Consider the following 17,387-nt stretch of genomic DNA (forward strand, 5'->3'; position numbering starts at 1 on the left):
AGTATTCTGCATTATCTTGAACATTAAGAATATGTATTAGTCATTCATCTACTTCTGTGGAATCCATAATCTAGTAAAGTTCATAATGTAAACCTGGATGAGCAATGTCCTTGGACTTTATATAATTTTAAAAAAAGTCAAAACATTATCTAAAATAGATTACAGGCAAGAATTATTATATTTCAAAGCTGCGCAGTAAATTGGAGATAGTAAGTAGCATACAAAAAGCCTCTCAGAATCCTATTGCTAATTTTAAGGCTACAGTTGTCTCTTCATTTTTGAAAGATTGGATTAAGAAGGTAATTTTTAGAAGTAAATCTATACTGTTTTCCTAAATTAATTGCAACGGTCATTACCTTAAAAAAAAGTCCCCAGACAAAATACTGGACTTCAGATCACTTCTGGAGTCAGTCCCATTCATGATCCATTCAAAAGCTAATTCTTATTAGCATCTTCTTACTCAATATTCATTTTCTTTTTTACAGGCATAGAAGGTTCAGCATGTTTATTATTTATAAATGATTTATTTCACCAAAAAAAACACTAGAGGTCAAAATTCTTCTTTGTCATACTTACTGAATGCTTTGGACTGTCATTGGACTTCCCCTTTGTGTAACTGGTGCAAGAAAATGTGTCCTTTATTTACTGCTGTGGATAAGTTGGTTTATGCCCCTACAGACCTCACAGAACTGTAGACATGCACAGGGTTCCCAAACAAAAAATGTGTGTTGATGGGTGCAAACATAAACACATATGTACAAGTGATATTTCTACATATTTGTATTACTTGTTCTCTGTTTTCATTGCTACTTTAGGAATTTTCAGCCTAATAAAGTCTTCTCATAAAACCATTTCTTTCACAGAGATGCTTGGCATTTGGTGGGAGATTTTTTTTTTTTTGGTAACAGAAAGTTTTTGCAGAACAAAAACACCACCACCTATCTTTGTCATGTGTAATAGAACTTGCTAATATGGCTTTTCAAAATACAGTCCTCTGAGTGTTTTCTGATAAAGCAACAGCATTATAGTTGCCGTGAGTGGGTTTTTTTTTCCTTTTGTTCCTAAAAAGAACAAGGTTCTTCCTTAGTAGAAAATCATATGAATTATTCAAAATGGAACTCTGTGCATTACCTCAAACTCACCTTCCTTAGTAAAGCTTGAAACATGCCCATGAAAGAAGACGCGCTTTTGGTAGAAGTCAGGACTATCTAGGAAATGCCTTCATTAGTTCTTAGGCAGCTTGAAGGAAGGTCACCAGGGAACAGAACTTCAGCTCAAGGAGCTGGAGAAATGGAAGAGCTTGGCTAATTGTGTTTTTTTTTTTTTTTTTAAATCATGATCATGTTTCTTTTTTTCATCCAGTTACCTAATAAATGCATTTTCGATGCCTTGCTTTGTAATATTTATTTCCTGAAGTAAAACTTTAGTTGCCTCCGTGGAGTAAGAGAGAGATTGATTATTCAGAAGTTATCTCATCTCAAACAGAGTTAATATAGGTACAAATTACTCATCTCCCCCAAAAAGATTGGTGTTGCCCATATGTTAGATGAGTTGTGAGAACAAACCCTCCAAAAACTGAAGGCAAACATGTAGTACAAGTGTAAAACCTATGTATTCGAATTGGCAGGGAAACTCCCAATTTTTGGATGCCATTTTGCTTTATAAAAGTATGGTTTCACCTTTTCTTTTTTTATTTTCAATAGGAGCTATAACTGTGCTTTATGATGGTGGAGAAACCACTCCACTGAGGCTTTATTAGCTACTAATTCCAGGTATTATGGTAGAGGTTTGACTTACAAATCCCTGACCTGAACTTTTGTCCTGTCCCAAGGCAGCTCCAACATATATGAATGTAGTATGTTAGATAAGAGCCTGGTGAGCAAAGTATGAGACAGGCCTTATTGTTGTGTTATTAAAGATTTTGTAATCGTTTAATATATTACCACTTGGCTAAGCTCATGAACGTTAATTGTCTGATAGCGTTTACATTTGACACGGGAAAACTAAAACAATGTCAAGTGTTCTTTTTTTAATAATTAAGGAAAATTTCTTGGAATAATATCTTTCTATGATCCTTTCATATTCAAAGGAATCTGTGTATCCATTGGCATATAGGGCTTCACCACAAGAGAGGGAGAGGTGTTTAAATATGTATATGGGCAGTCACACAGATATATTTTACCGCTTATGTTTTCCAATTGTAAGCACTAGTTAATGCCTTATATGCAAAGCCATTTTTTGCACATGCTAATAATGCTTACAAACGTAATGTAACGGTAATATATGTGCATATACAGAAATTAAAGAAATGATCGGAATGGATCATCAGGAATTTTTTGAGGGAGACTAGTTTGTGCTCCCAACTAAAATGGTAGTTCCTTTTATCTGCTTGAAGTTTTTCATTACTTTATGGCACCACATGTATAAATTATTTCCACTTTGGGGAGGAATTATTGAGAGGCCTGGTGTGCGTGTACATCACAATTTTATAATTGCCTGTTGTTTTTATGCTCTTGAGCCTTCAACTAACACAGTTAGGATTACCTACTGTGGTTTCTATTAAACATGCACTTTGTACAAAATGATTTGCATAGCTGGGCTTGAGTAGCATTGCCCAAAATTAGAAGTAAAATTTATGGTGTGCCTAGGTGTGTGTCTAGATTCATAGGTGGGTGGCTGTCACTGTGGTGTCTGAGAGCATGAGGTACTGGCAGTAGTTAATTGGTTGAGATTTGCCTTAGGAAGGAAATATAGGTGCTGTCAGTCACTGTGATCCAGACCCTTCCCACTGTACAGGCTTAACAGAGGTGACTGAGGAGGCTGTAGGGAGCCTTATCAATCCTTGGCATGCTCTGTAATCTGAGAGACGCTCCAGAGAGATATTCAGACCACCTGTGAAAGGAATTGCTTTCTGTGTCAGCTGAAGGGTGCTCAGGTACAGTTTTGTAGTCAGAAAGGTGATTGGGCTCTGCATGTTACCTTGATGAAACAAAAAGCATTTGCTGCTGTTACCTGTACCTTTTGTTTCTTGGACCAAGGGATTTTGGTCTCTGTAGGTAATAGTGCTTTATTTTGCATGTTACATTCATTTAAAGCCAGGGGTGTGATTCATTGGCTTCCTTCTACTACTTTAGTGTTTTAGGTAATTGCCTGTCATTTTATTTCTTCAGGAAGAAGAAGCTCAAGGCAGCTTGTGTAAATGTCTTGGTGGGCGCCCCCTGTCAAAGATTGGAACCATTGCTTGGATGATAACACTGAGTGACGCTGTACATAATTTCATAGATGGTTTGGCTATTGGTGCTTCTTTCACTTTGTCTCTGTTTCAAGGGCTTAGTACCTCCATAGCCATCTTATGTGAAGAGTTTCCTCATGAACTGGGTAAGGAACTTCACTCGATATGTTAACTGTGGCAATTGCTGTTGCAGAAGCTTGTGGTTGCCAAAAGTTGGCACAGATTTGAAAGAATGTTTATACAAATTAATTGAAAAAATAATCATCAAAAACTTACTAAACACCAAAATACACATCTAGCACAGGAAGTTTCTAAGTATAGGTGAATGGAAGCTGGAAGTTTGTATTAGAGAGGTATTAATTACCCTATTCATACGTGCCTTCCTAGGCATGCACTGTTATCTTCATTTGATTTTTTGACTTTACCCATTATGGATGGTTTTGTGTTCCTGTGCTCTTAGCATCATTGTGTATCATCCGCTTGTTTTAGAATATTTCAGTTACCTTAGCACTGAAGGGAAATGCTTTTCACTTATTTGAATGAAGAAAAGTAGTGATGGGTTATAACATATATAATAGTGATGGGTATACAAATCGCGTTTTCCTTCAGACATTCATTGAAATGAAAAGATAATCACAGTGTCATTTGCTGCTTTTTTTTTCTTTTTTAGGGGATTTTGTCATCTTACTTAATGCAGGAATGAGTACTCGGCAGGCTCTGTTTTTCAACTTTCTGTCTGCATGCTCCTGTTACATTGGGATGGCTTTTGGTATATTAGTAGGCAACAACTTTGCTCCTAACATCATCTTTGCTGTAGCTGGTGGAATGTTCCTGTACATCTCTTTGGCAGATATGGTAAGAAACAGTTTCGTTTTCAGTTATCTATTTTTCTGCAAGAAAACAAAGGCTATACTAAGTTTCTCCAATGGAATTTAGTATTTTGTTCCTCTCCTGCCAGAGTCCTCTGCTTACTATTATTAGATGCTAAATCCTCAATTATAACTTTAATGAAAACCTTTGATTTCATGACTCGGGCTGGGTAGATTAGTGTGTTTTGAAGGAGTTTTGAAGAGACAAGCTCTTCATGAATTTGGGCTCGCTACATCAAGGAGCTCTTTTGTGAATGAGTTTAAATACTTTGTTTCAGCATTTTGAAAGCATTTCAAGTTATTATTTTTAAATGAAAAAGTAGTTAGTTATTTAAACCATCTTCTAAAAGAAAAGCAAAAAGAATATATTAAACAAAATAAAACTAAATATTTATTTCTGTGTTGAATGAGATGTACTGTGTAACCATTGCTAGTAACTTGGTGGTCGTTTAGGTGAAAAATCTTGTTTAGATTTTGTTCTGGTTTAGACTAAATAGTGCCAGCCCCAGCTTGCTGGTGCGGACTGAAAATTTTTGTTGATCTCTGTTCAAAACAGTCCATCTGTTGTTCATTTTTAAAGTGTTACTAGAAGAGAGAAGTCAAAAAGCGTCTAAGATCCAGATCAGATTTTGAAGTTAGGATATAAAAATCTGGATTCACAGGAAGGCTCCAATATTACACATTTCCCTCTTGTGATGATGTTATGATGTTTTATTTCTAAATGCAAGAGATCTTTATTATCTTTAATTCAAGTATTGCAAGAACAGATCTTTCTTTAAAAGTATTCATACCTGCCACATGAGAATCTAATCAAGTGTAGCACCACAAGAGTGAGACCTGAATTTGAAAAGGTTTGCAGCCCCAGTTTGATTCTACATGCAGTTAGGAACTGTTACATTTTTATAATAACTATTATATTAATTCCTACTATAGTTTAGGTGGTAATGTAGAAGTAATCATAAGTAATTCAGAAGTTGCCATGTTTGAATTAAATGAACACATGTAAATAGTTCCTTTACAAATTTGCAGTACCTTATTGCTAATGCTTTTCCTTCAGTTGCACTCTTGGACTACGAACAGTAGTGCACTCAGCAACAATGTGTAAAACCCACGGCATAAATTTAGAATAGCTCAACTTAAAATTGTTGTTATTAAATCCATTACAATAGATAACATTCTTTTCTTTGTATCTCTTTTTCTGTACTCTCTTTCTGTATCTCTGTCTCTGCCTCTCTTTTTTTAGGTTTATGGATTGTATCATTTACCTATCTGAAAATTTCTCCCCTCTGAAAATCTGAAATAGGGTATGCAAGTGCTCTGTACAGAGATCTGATTTTCCGCTTTCTCTTATGATTTTTCACACACTTCTGGACTGCCTGTCCAGAAGCAGGTAGGATTAACAAGAATGTCATTTCTCCTTTTCTTCTCTCCTGCAATTTAAGCACAGGCACAGTCCATCCTCTGTCAGTAAGAATGCTGCATGGTAAGGCTGTGGGCGTGTGAGAACGAGTATGGTGTGAGAACGAGTATGGTATGACTGGGGTGTGTGAGCATAAACGAACCTTGTCGTATGGCATGAAGTTGATCTGGTTCGCTGTTGTCCTTGCCTCTTGTGCAAGAGGATTACAGAGTTCTGGAATGACTTCTGAGAAGGTTTGGTCACTTCCCTACTAAACTTAGTCTGTTTTTTGAGAATTGCGTTGCCTTCAATAGTTGTTTCTGCCTTGTGAGATCAAAATAAGATACTGCTGCTGAGTCATCCAGCCTAAAGGTCTCTAAGCTAACACTAAAATTTACAGTCTCTGTTGTGCTCTGGCTAAATTACTCTCAGCACACCAGCAAGACAGTTTAAAGCCTATTTGAGTATGTTTGTGGTTGTCAGCTGCAGTTTTATACCTTTATCTGCAGCAAACGTACCCTAGATCACTCCATGTTAATGGGGATTTTATCACCAGTGTTCATCTGTCACCGCCTCCATTGTCTCTCTGAAGAAATATCTTTGCTTCAGCTTAAAAGTAGATCAGTCATTCATTGCTACTACGTTGCCCTTTAAGTGCCTATTACTGGTGAAGGTGGGATATATGCTACCCTCGGTTTCACAGCAGCCTTGTTCTTTCTTCCTTACTTTACTGCTAACTAATCAGCCAGCCTGATCTTCCATTTGTAAAAGGTTTCCTATTTCTGAGGAGCTGTCCTTGTTTTCAACTTCACTTCATTTGTTTACTGGTAAAGCAGAAGAATCCAAGTTCCTTCCATTTCCTGAAAGAGGATTTCTCTGTCCACATCAGTGAAGGAAACAACATAACATTTAACAATACAAGGGCAGCTGCTATTAGCAACATATGGTCCAAGAGTTGGACCCTAGGAGATTCCTGAAGTCGAAAAAGGGAAATTTACACTGGAGCCAACCAGGCAAGCTGGCAACAGAGTAGAACAGGACATCGTTTCAGTTTTCTATCACTGGTGAAGTGGTTTTTCAGTGAAACTAGAGTGACTTAGGCCTATGATTGCCTTTACCCTCCATTAGTTCTACAATTTAGTCCAAAGTGGCAATATGCTTCGGTTCTTAATACCTTAAGTTATACGTGCTACCACGAGATGGCAATACTTACCTAAAAATACTACTTTTTTCTAGTTCCCAGAGATGAATGATATGCTGAGAGAGAAAGTGACAGGAAGAAAGATGGACCTCACATTCTTCCTTATTCAGAATGCTGGTTTACTAACAGGGTTTGCTGCTATACTGATGATTACCTTGTATGCAGGAAATATTCAGCTGTAATAATGCAAGTGAAAATGGAATCAGTACCGAAGACATCAAGTAAATTACAAATGGAAGACACTTGAAATCCATAAAGGGACATTCATTTTATCTACTTGGTTTTGAAAGAATGGCAAGTTTTTCCCCCAACCCTACAAATCCCGGGAATTTAATTTTTCTTTGGAACTTGCAGTCAATCCAAACAGTATGAGCTGTCAACTTTTGTACTTTACCAAAGAACTAATTCACATATTTATATTTCTGCTTAAAATCATCAGACATATCTGAACCGTGGTAGAGAAAAGATGCTACTTGGCCAGTAAAATAATGTAATACATGCAGCTACTGTATATGCATGTCATGTGACTCAGACCAAATGAAAGCTGAGGTCTTCCGGGAAGATACTTATTCAAAAGGAAGTAATGAAGTTCCGTCTCTCCCTCACTTTTTTAAACTGTGATGAAAGCAAGCAGTTTCAAAGCTGTTTAATTTTCATGATTTCTGTTGCAGGGTTTGTCTGTGTGACAGCGCTTCCCCCATGAAAAATATCAAACTAGTTCAGAATAGGCACTAATGAAGCTAAGATTTTTAATTACTAATTAACACTGGAAGGAAAGTTACCAGTTACTGCTTTTGATCTTTTCTCTTTATAAGTGCACTAGGGGATTGTTGATTTATTTTGAGAACCACTTTTTCTTTTTAATTAGCAGGAACTTATGTTAAATTTATGACAATTTATCAACTCCATAATATTTTAGAAACATTGAGTATTTTACATTTTTTCGGACATATTGTATTTTATGAAAATAGTCTTGTTTTGTTTTTAACTTCCACAGATATCCCTTTTAAAAATCAATATTTCAGGTTAAAATTTTCAGAGGGTTTATTGTTAATTTTATAAAGTTGATCTTAGGAAAAACTTGTTAAAATCAACATTCTAGTAAGTTATTTTGTAATTTGAATAATTTTCTTGTATGCAGTTGGGTGAAAGTAAGTGTTACAAAAATATACAAACTTTTATCAGAATCTATTGCATCTGAACTTTCTAAAATCTTGCTTATATGTATGAGTTCTTATGAAATAAATAATTCAGCTACTCTGGTATTTTGAAATGTGTGAAAGGAAATCATACAAATATATTCCATTTCAGTCGCCACTAAGCTTTGAAAGAAGTGTTACTTTTTTCTTAGTAAGTTATGGTGTTTTCATTAATTCCAGACTGATTTTACTGTTTCAAAGGAAATACTGTTTCTTGACTTATTTCTGACCAGTAGGAGTGGACAAATCTTTTATTTTTCATTCACTATTAAAATACATTTTCTATGAAATAAATGTCTTAAAATGACTTAATATTTTATTTGAATCTAATCTATAGCGACGTTAAAAAAATAACTTTTCTAGGTGCTTGGTTATAAAAACAAGTTTTTAAGGCAAACGGCACAGGAATTGCAAATGATACTTATTTTAAAATGTGTTATTTGTGTTAAAATGTATTTATGATAGTCTATGATATTTGCTGCATGGAAAAAAACATTTATTAATCACCTAATGCTCTCTGAGTTTATGTGGAGAAGAGACTGCCCACACAATATTCTTTCCTTTAATCCTTTCTTTTGTTAGTTCCTTGGATATAAGCTGTTTGTCCCTCCGACTACTATGTGTGACAAGAATGTACGTACTATGTATGCCATGAATGTTTACTGACTTTTTAAAAATCATGTGACCATACCTAGTTCATCAGATTATGGTAATAATGTGCCTGCATGGTACTTTTCACCCTTAAATGCAAACATGTTGTAAGGGAGGCTTGATTATTGCTATCTCCGTAAGGAAGAAAAACTGAGACAAACAAATCATTGAAATAACCTACTTTAGATCACAGAGCAGACCAGAAATGGAACAAAGCCTGATTTTCAGACTAGTGCTTTAGTCAGAACCAAACTGCCTCCTCTGCTGGTGGAATAATTAGTAGGTGAGAAAGCTGTTTGCTTTCTGTACGAGCTAAGCTGTTTGTATAACCTTTGTTAGTTTTATTGTCCAGTATGTATAAAATGAATCTATTTCAATTTCAGAATGGCCAGCCATTTCCTAGATTTTGGCATTGCATCGAGGGAGGAAGAAGCATGAGCAAATACTCAAAAAGCGGCTGGTTTGTGGCAAATAAGAATGCAGGAAGTTACTCCCTAAAAGTTCAGAAATCAGTTAAGGGAAAGATTTTTATATTTTTTTCCGTATTAATTTCATCTGTAACTATTTGTCTTATGCTCAGGCATCTCTCAAGCCTTCTTTCCAACAGATGTGGAAAAATCAATATGTAACCCAATTTCAGTGGGGTCTTGTATGCTTTTATATTTATTATTTTCATAGGTCAATTTATCTGACTTGGGAAAGTAATCTGTTTTAGCACAACTTAGATCACTGTCATAAACTTTTCTCTCTTTCATGATGTATTTCATGACCTAAGACACACTTCAGTAAATTTCAGTGGAGTCAGTGGCTGAAAAAAAAAATCACCTATAAAAGGCTCTAAAAATGGAAGAAAAATTGATTTCGGAGCAAACAGCATATATAGAGGAACAATATGGAAAAAGTATAAATTCTAGAATGCTTCTGATTGCTTGAAGAAGGGATATAGAGAAAAGTGATCTAGCCTATGGGGAAACCTGTCAAAAATGTGGTATGCGATACTATCTATGATTGAGGAAAAATGAACTGAAAAATTAAACTGGCACTTCGTTTAGGGTTATTGCTTTTGACATTTCAGTGAAGTTTTTACTAAAAAAGGATTTGAGGTATCTTTTAAGCTGAAAATTTGGTCTCAACTGTAACCAGCTAAATTAAGTATCAGCCTCGTTCTAGCAGCAGTCTGAAATACGTTGTGGTCCAAATGTCTGAGCATTTACTCTGCTTCTCCATGAAGTTTTGCAACCCGCTTTAAACTTTGTGTCACCTCAGCTAAACTGCAACCAAAACCAGATCTGTTTAGTTTAAAGGTGACTTGAAAATGCATAAATTACGTTCAGTTATGCTAATGATAGCAGTGTAAACATGCCCTATTTGTTACACACAGAGAATCAAATGTGTGTGCTAATCTCTGTATTGCATTCCAAAAAAATTTTCTTTTAAATCTGAAGGTTTAGGGACCTTTTTTTGAAGAAACTACTTGTTTTACCAGTAGATATGTGAAAAAATTTACATATTTGTATATTTTTGCCTCGTGCTGCAGCATCTAATCTGTGTAAATTTGAAGAAGGCTAAGATCCAAGGAGAGAGCAGTCTTGGATGATTGTTTTTCTCCTCCATGCAATTCTAATGAACCTGCCTATAGAGGCACATGGTGTTGAGCCAAGTTTACCTTTTCTGAATGTGTCACTTCTAGCTAAATTTGGAATATGGATTGAGCATTTGTTTTTCCTGTAACTCTAGACAATAATGCCAAATAGTAGAACTCAAGAAACCTTACAGAGCCCTCGAAATTGCAACTGGTGGTGTGGGGTGTGTGGTTGTTGTTGTTTTGGGTTTTTTTGGCAAGTACAAATTATTTAGATAGAAATCTAATTGTAGAATAGCAACTCATAACAAGAGATACTGAGTCCCACTCTCCCTCCAATAGTTAGGAGAGTTAGTCAGCTATAGCTGATCTCTTAAGTATGTCACACCAGTTTCAGGTGTTCAAGCTTTCAGCATAGTGGTAGGTGCAAGCAGGCACAGATGCTGTGAGGCCATTCCCAAAAGGATCGAATTTGCTCAGAATTCCTCAATGGGAGTTGACTAAGTGAAAAGAAGAGAGAGAAAAATTGTCTCTAGTTATGTATGTTTTAGTTCCTAAATCAGAAATACATGTGAAAAGGGACACTAACTCTGATTATCCTGTATGGAATGGTAGGTCCCAGCAAACCATTTAATGCATGTATATGCACCCAGTGAGCGTTTTAGCTCTTGACTTTTATTCTACTATAATATCCCAAAGTTTCCAGGAATGCTGCAGCTGCCTTATCAACTCTTACAACACTTGACGCACAAGTTATCTTGGTAAGATTTTAGAAGAAACTCCCCTTGCCATATCTTGAAGTTCAACTTAAAATGTACTGGTGTGACAAGCTGACAAGCACTGCTAAAATGAAAACTAGAGAGAAAGCCACGTGTCTGCTAGTAGTAGATACAACACGTCTGCCAAAGATAAGGTCACATTGTATGTTTAAGTTTTAATTCCTAATACTTTTTCATTTGTACTCTTGTACACTATATATTGGGTTTTTTTTTAAACTTACTACAGTACTTTAGAAGGAGATCATAATGTTTTCTTTTAATTTTAAAAACTTTCCTCAGTTTGTACACCTTTTTCCATTTTAAAATTAAGTGCTAAAGCATTTGAGGTTTATGGAAAAAAATAAAGAGATGCTGAGTGGCATAGGAAGTGAACTGCAGGGGAAATGGAGTTTGAATTTATAGATAGCATGTGAATTTGGAAGATAATGTAATTCTCCATAGTGTAGCTCCATGATGTAACTGCTGCTTTAGGTGAAAGCATTTTAAGATTCATAGAACTCAAATTTGATATCCTTTAGAGAGATTTCAGCTACTAATTCCAAGAACAAACTACTTTAATAAGGATTATTATATTCTTCAAGATACAAGACTGAATTAAAAAAGAGCAAACACAGTACAGGCAACTACAGCATCCACAGAGGTACCTAGATGTCTGTACCACACTCAGAAAGCTGTTCTGCCTTGTGACCCTGTCATCGTCAGTCCTTGTTTTGTGTGTAACAAAAGAATTTGGGAGAATCATTGATGCAGATGAGTAAAAACACCTGTAATAGTGACATACCAGGCTCTGTGGTGCTCAGTATTCCACCTGCTCTCCCCTCTTCCTCTAGAAATTGTGGAGGCTCGTAGCTCAATACACTTCTGATGTATTTTCAGCTCTCTCTGCTCTGTGCAAGAATAGAAGGAGAATGTACCTTAAAACACAACAGAGGAGTATGGTGCTGGTGAAGATGCCCCCTGGAAATACTTTATATAGAACTTCTGCAAAGAAAGAATACAATGTAGAATTATTATGTAATAAAAATTCTTGTTTTCATACCAAAGCTGCTTAATAATACTCCTCCTGAAGAACTGTTCCTTTAGACCAAACTCCAGAATTTGGAAAATCTATTTTCTGAGCTTTCCATTCTCATTTTGTTTCTCTGAACCACAGACAAGGCTTTTGTATCTGAAAGCTCAACACAGGTGAGCCAAACATTCCATTTATTTCACCCTGTTTAGTCCCAGTCTAATCTTGTTTTTCCTTACCTTGTAGATCTCCATAAATAGTTGTTAATATGCAACTGATTACTAGCAATCTTGCATAATCTTTTAACCTCCAGTGTTTGTATTAGAGGAAAAATTCATCAGTATTTTTACTTAATGCTGAATAAACAATCCACCCTCACTATGATGTACTGCCCTAATTCCTGTGGTTTGATCTCCTACAAATAGTGCTAAATTGGATTCTTCTATAAGCTCTGAATGTAAAATATTCTTATTGTGGTTGTGACTATGAGATCCAATGCAAGTTAAGTTATGCTTTGACTTCACATTGAAATATTTAGCTCTCACACACTCATTTCAGATCTAGATCACAAACTATTCCATAAAATGGAATCTCTGTAAATAGCATAGTTTACAGATAGGGAAGTAAGTCAATAACATGAAATAACTTAACCTGAAGTAGGCAAGAAGTGGAGTTAGCAGTAGAATATATCTCTCCTGTCTTTACATGTGATAGCTATCTTTTAAACGATTTGAGAAGATTAATGGCATCCCAAAAGCTAATATTATCAGAAACTTTCCTTGTTTCTTTATCTTTTCAAAACTACTGGTTATAGTCTATCCATTGTCTTCTGTAACCTTTGTGCATATATAGCTGTTATTGATGGCAGTGGAAGTAGTACAAGCATAAAGGCAGTTTAGCTTAAAGGAGGAAAAAATACTTTTCCCCAGCAATAAAATCCAGATCTTACGTGAGTGGAAAAATATAATATTTGTGAATGGCTCTTGCCTGAAATTAGAAACATTGCCTCTCAGAAAGTCTGAAATCTGATTGCCTCAATTCTGCTGTCCCTGTTTTATCATGACTCTTTAGCTTATTGTTCACAGCCAATATTCTCTGATGGCAGCTACACATGTCACATTCTTATTTATTGCTTTTATCCTCTTAGCAAGGAGGAGACCATCACGTTTTTGTTTGCTAAGAGAATACAGCTGGACCCATGAAATTACAGAAGTTAGCCATATTATGTTTTGTGGAGTTGGTCTTGGCAATGTCTGAATTCCTAAAAAGAAAACAACAATAATTACTAATCCCTGTCAGTGAAAGCACCTATTGATTATACTAGATATTTCACTATACAGAACAGTAGTGGTATAGACACTCAAAAACAAGAGGGAAATTTGATTCTATTCAGCTGGAGAGAAAGCTGCCATCATCTCTGGTTAGATTGATTCTTTAGAAGAAAACATGCACAGTGGCATTCCCCTCCTACTAAAGAGTGAGAAAACCAATCTAACTATTGAGGAAACACAAAAACATCTGATATGAGTCAAGCATATTAAACTAGTTAGAAAATATCAAATAGCTTTGATGTCACTGGCCTAAAAGATTAAAAAAAAAAAACAACTGCAATGAAATCCACTTTTCTAATTCATTGATGAAAGCTAATGGAATATATGTCTCACAGTAAATACAACAAAAATACTGACTAGAGAAAGTTAAATCATTTCCAGGTTGTTTTGGTAAATAAGACATGAAGAAGTTAATGCTACCTCACTGATGTATATTTTTATTTTTGCAGTGAATTACACTGAACTGACATTACTATACTGTGCTGAAAACTTTTTTTAGAGTGCCTCTTATGTTTGAGATAAGCATACTTGTGTGTGATGCTGAGATTATGAAATTATCAAGACTTCATATACCGAACTTAATCACTTTTAGTAAAGATTGTTGCAGAGCTTTTGGTGTCTCTTTTCCCCTCTAATTTTTGTATACTTCTTACACTCTATAGGAAGCTCTTGACTATTTTAATAAGCTATTAGTAAGATTATACAGATCCCCTTTTGATTGTAAAAAATGTCGGTAGTAATTTGCAATAGGTAAGTGTTCATTATAAGTAACTTATGGTGCAATTTGTTTGAAACTTCCTATTACAAACAGCAGATCCAGGTGCAAAAAATGATTCTATTATGATTAATGTTCTCATATTGAAATAAATGGTACTCTGTGCCAACAGCAAAATTGCCCTCCGTTCACTAGAGTTTTAGTAATTTTTCACCTCATTGGTATATTAGTGAAATCAAAGCTACAGATCCTGTTGGGTTGGTAAGTAATTATGTGCGGTATATAATGTTCCCTGACCCTTTTTTGTTTTTAAAAAGTCAGTTCCTAAAAATTACTTCTCCCTTTTTGCATTTTTATTGCTCTTCCAGTCATAGCTAAATCTGTGGTTGCTTGTCTTACCATAACGGGAAGTTACTTAGCAGCTCAAAGGAATGATTTACATTGATAACAAAAAAGGGCCTGGTTCACTGAAGTATTTCTAAAAAAATTCTTCTCTGATTCAGTGGGAGCTTTGGGTATGCATAGGACATAGAACTGATTTCTAAATATAAATGTACTCACCATATTTCACACTAAAAAATACACGTCTTTAGAGATGTCTCCTGTAAGATTGTTTTGTGAACTTAGACATCCATCTTGCACCATTTGCCTTGCACTGTGTATAACTTCTTGCTTGACTGACTGGAGGGGTATGCGTGTGCTGCACAAAGACGAGTAGTGCTGAGATCTGCACTAGCTCAGGTACGTGAAGTGGGTACACATAAATAGTTCACCTTTCTTATTAGGGTTAACTGCCTTACCAATACGGCTGTCCTTTTCCTGCATATATTGTCGTGAAGTAATAGCATCTCCTTATGTATTTGCATATCTATATATATCTATATATATCTATCTATATATATATATATCACTGAAGCTTTACTGCACTAAAGATTTGTTCTGTCATAATTGTATTCTAACGCATTTGGAATAATAGCTGCCTATAGATCACCATCTTCACCGTTGAGTCCAATTTAGCATACTCACTTTTCTGTTTTCTTTCAGAGTAGAATGTGTATGCAGCTACATGATAGCATGAAACTATTCTACCAAACAGTGACAATAAGGATGACATGAGGAACTTTTGCTTGTGTACTGAGAGTAAAACTTGTAACTTTTGAAAGGCTAAAGATGGTCACAGCAAGCAGAATGTGCATTTTGTATCCTACCTGAAAAATCATAACCTTTGATACTTTCAGCACCATAATGTAATACTGATTCAATATATGCTCTACAACAACTTATGAGTCATCAGCTCTTGAAGACTTTAATCACTTGCTGGATTGCTCACTTAGTTTTTCATACATCAGATGTGAGACACAGCAGAGAAGCATGCAAGCTAATGCCCTCTTTCCTATCCTACTCAGCCATGCTGATGAAAAAGCACATAGGGGAGCATAGCAGAGAGGTGTCACTCCATTAATAAGACAATTCTCGCCAGTGGGACTTAAGAGCACTTCTTAGTTGATAACCAGATGTACATCCAGATGCCTCTTGACTGCTTATCGGGATGAGGCCCAGGTAAGTAACATCCTTCCTCCACCCCCCTTGTCTTTTGTGTCCACTCTAGTTTCCGTTGGAAGGAAAGCAGCTTGCCAGCAGGGATGGAGCCATAATTCTTTGATTTAGGCAACTGGGTAACTCAGGCCTGTGGCTTGTTTTCCAGAGCATACATGTCTTGCAGTTTAGTCAAAAACATAGTTACCAAAGATAGCTTTAGATTAACAATGGGAGCTGCAACAAGGTTTGACTAGGAATTACTTGTGCATCTGAAATACCTATATCAATAGATTCTCTGGGCTGTTGCATTGGGGAGGACCTGCCAAGTTCCCAGCCTGCAGGGTTCAGGGAATATACTCTGTTTCAGAAACAATATCCTTTTGGGTCTTCCAAGTGAAACTGTATCCCAATTTGCAGTTCAAGAGAAGTTTGAAAATGCTGGTATTGGAAGCAAATTTAACCTGTAACTAAATAATAAACTCCATGAACCACAAATCCTGCTTTTCCCCTAGCCATATCTACTCTGTGTCTCCTGAACAATGGACTTAGTAAGTTTAACATCTGTATTAGCAGATCAGAACAGGACCGTTTTTTCCTGTTGCTGGTAGATAATGAAATGCTGGGAGTGAGGAGTGCTGCTTCAGATTACCCTAACTGCACTTTCTCATTCTTATTCCCTCTGATGAGAAAAGAGAGAAAGTATGCAAAGACAGAGCCAATGTCAGAAATGCAAGTTGGGGCGATTCATGATCTGAGAGGGTACAATTAGTAATATAATTGCACCTCAGTAACAGTAATTACTGTAATTACTTCTATATACATAGATTTAATTCTGCACTAAATGCTGTAATTAACATTATGGATACATTGTGATTTGTGGCTTGTGAAGTGAAAGATGTTTGAAGCAGATCTTTTCCCTTGCACTCTGCCTAGTGACTTCCTTTTTGGTGCTAGGAAATGCTGTAGTTTTATGCTTTAAATAACAACAAGCAATTTCTTTAAGAAATTCAGTCACGAACAGGAGCATATGGAAGGCACTCTCCCCTCTGGGCACTGCTCAGTATTCCCTAAGAGCGAAGGAGTTAAAGGTCTGCTCAGCTAATCATGTGAAGTCTAACTAAACATTGCGTAAACCAGAGTTTCCAAATAACGTAGCATCCAGGAATAGCAGGCTTAGGCCAGAACCTCTGAAAGGTACAGTCCTCAACAGTGAGTACAAGAAGGGGGAGAAGATGAGATACGAATATGGAAAGGGGCTGGCACAGCAACTACTGCTGCTGTTGTGGAGGGGAGTAAGGTGGAGATGCAACTTGTTGATCAAAAACTGGAGATACCTAAAGGGTGGATCCTGCAGAAACTAGTGGCGAAGAGAAGCCAGAGCTTAGGGCTGGCAGTGTTGTTGCTGGGAGGATGGAAATACTTCTTAAGTAAGAGTCAGCTGGATAGTTTGGGGTCAGGTATCCTGAGAAAGCTGTGGGGGTAGTGTGGGGGATGAATGATATCTTTGGAGAAGAAAACAGGAAAAACTGCTAATGTTTTATCCAGACTGGAAAAAGGCATATAGAAAAGGTGGGTGACTATGGACGGGCATGCTGACTCTGATTTCTGGTAACCCACACAGGTTTGGAGTTCGCGCTATAAAGAACTGAAAGAAAGTAACATAAAATATCCTCCTTATTGTGGGAAAGATAGGCTGGGGCAAACAACAGATTACTAAGTTAGTCTACATCAGTGAAGTGAGGTAATTAAATACACATGTGCTGTGGCATGTGTTGTAGATGCATAAGCTGTAGAAAATGTGAACTAAACCTTGACAAAAGAGGCTTCTGTTGAGGTGGGCTGTGAGCATATGCCTCAGCAGTGCCCCTAGCCCAGCTGGTG

The 17,387-nt window shown here is 36.3% G+C and overlaps 1 protein-coding gene across 4 annotated transcripts in view; it reads left to right on the top strand.

Moving 5' to 3' along the window:
• Nucleotides 1–13,975, top strand: part of SLC39A8 (solute carrier family 39 member 8) — a 74,303-nt gene extending 60,328 nt beyond the window's left edge. For 2 of the 4 annotated variants that reach the window (XM_009689346.2, XM_009689347.2), the window contains exons 6-8: nucleotides 3,171–3,378; nucleotides 3,903–4,087; nucleotides 6,737–13,974. In XM_009689346.2, the coding sequence (XP_009687641.1) occupies nucleotides 3,171–3,378; nucleotides 3,903–4,087; nucleotides 6,737–6,883 (540 nt within the window). In that variant the 3' untranslated portion in view covers nucleotides 6,884–13,974. Of the gene's footprint in view, nucleotides 1–3,170; nucleotides 3,379–3,902; nucleotides 4,088–5,344; nucleotides 5,492–6,736 lie in introns of all 4 variants that reach the window. The other 2 variants (XR_011140906.1, XM_068942010.1) reach the window with 2 other exon arrangements.
• Nucleotides 13,976–17,387: the final 3,412 nt, after the last annotated feature.

Source organism: Struthio camelus, chromosome 4 (assembly GCF_040807025.1).
Source record: "Struthio camelus isolate bStrCam1 chromosome 4, bStrCam1.hap1, whole genome shotgun sequence".
Lineage (NCBI taxonomy): Eukaryota > Metazoa > Chordata > Aves > Struthioniformes > Struthionidae > Struthio > Struthio camelus.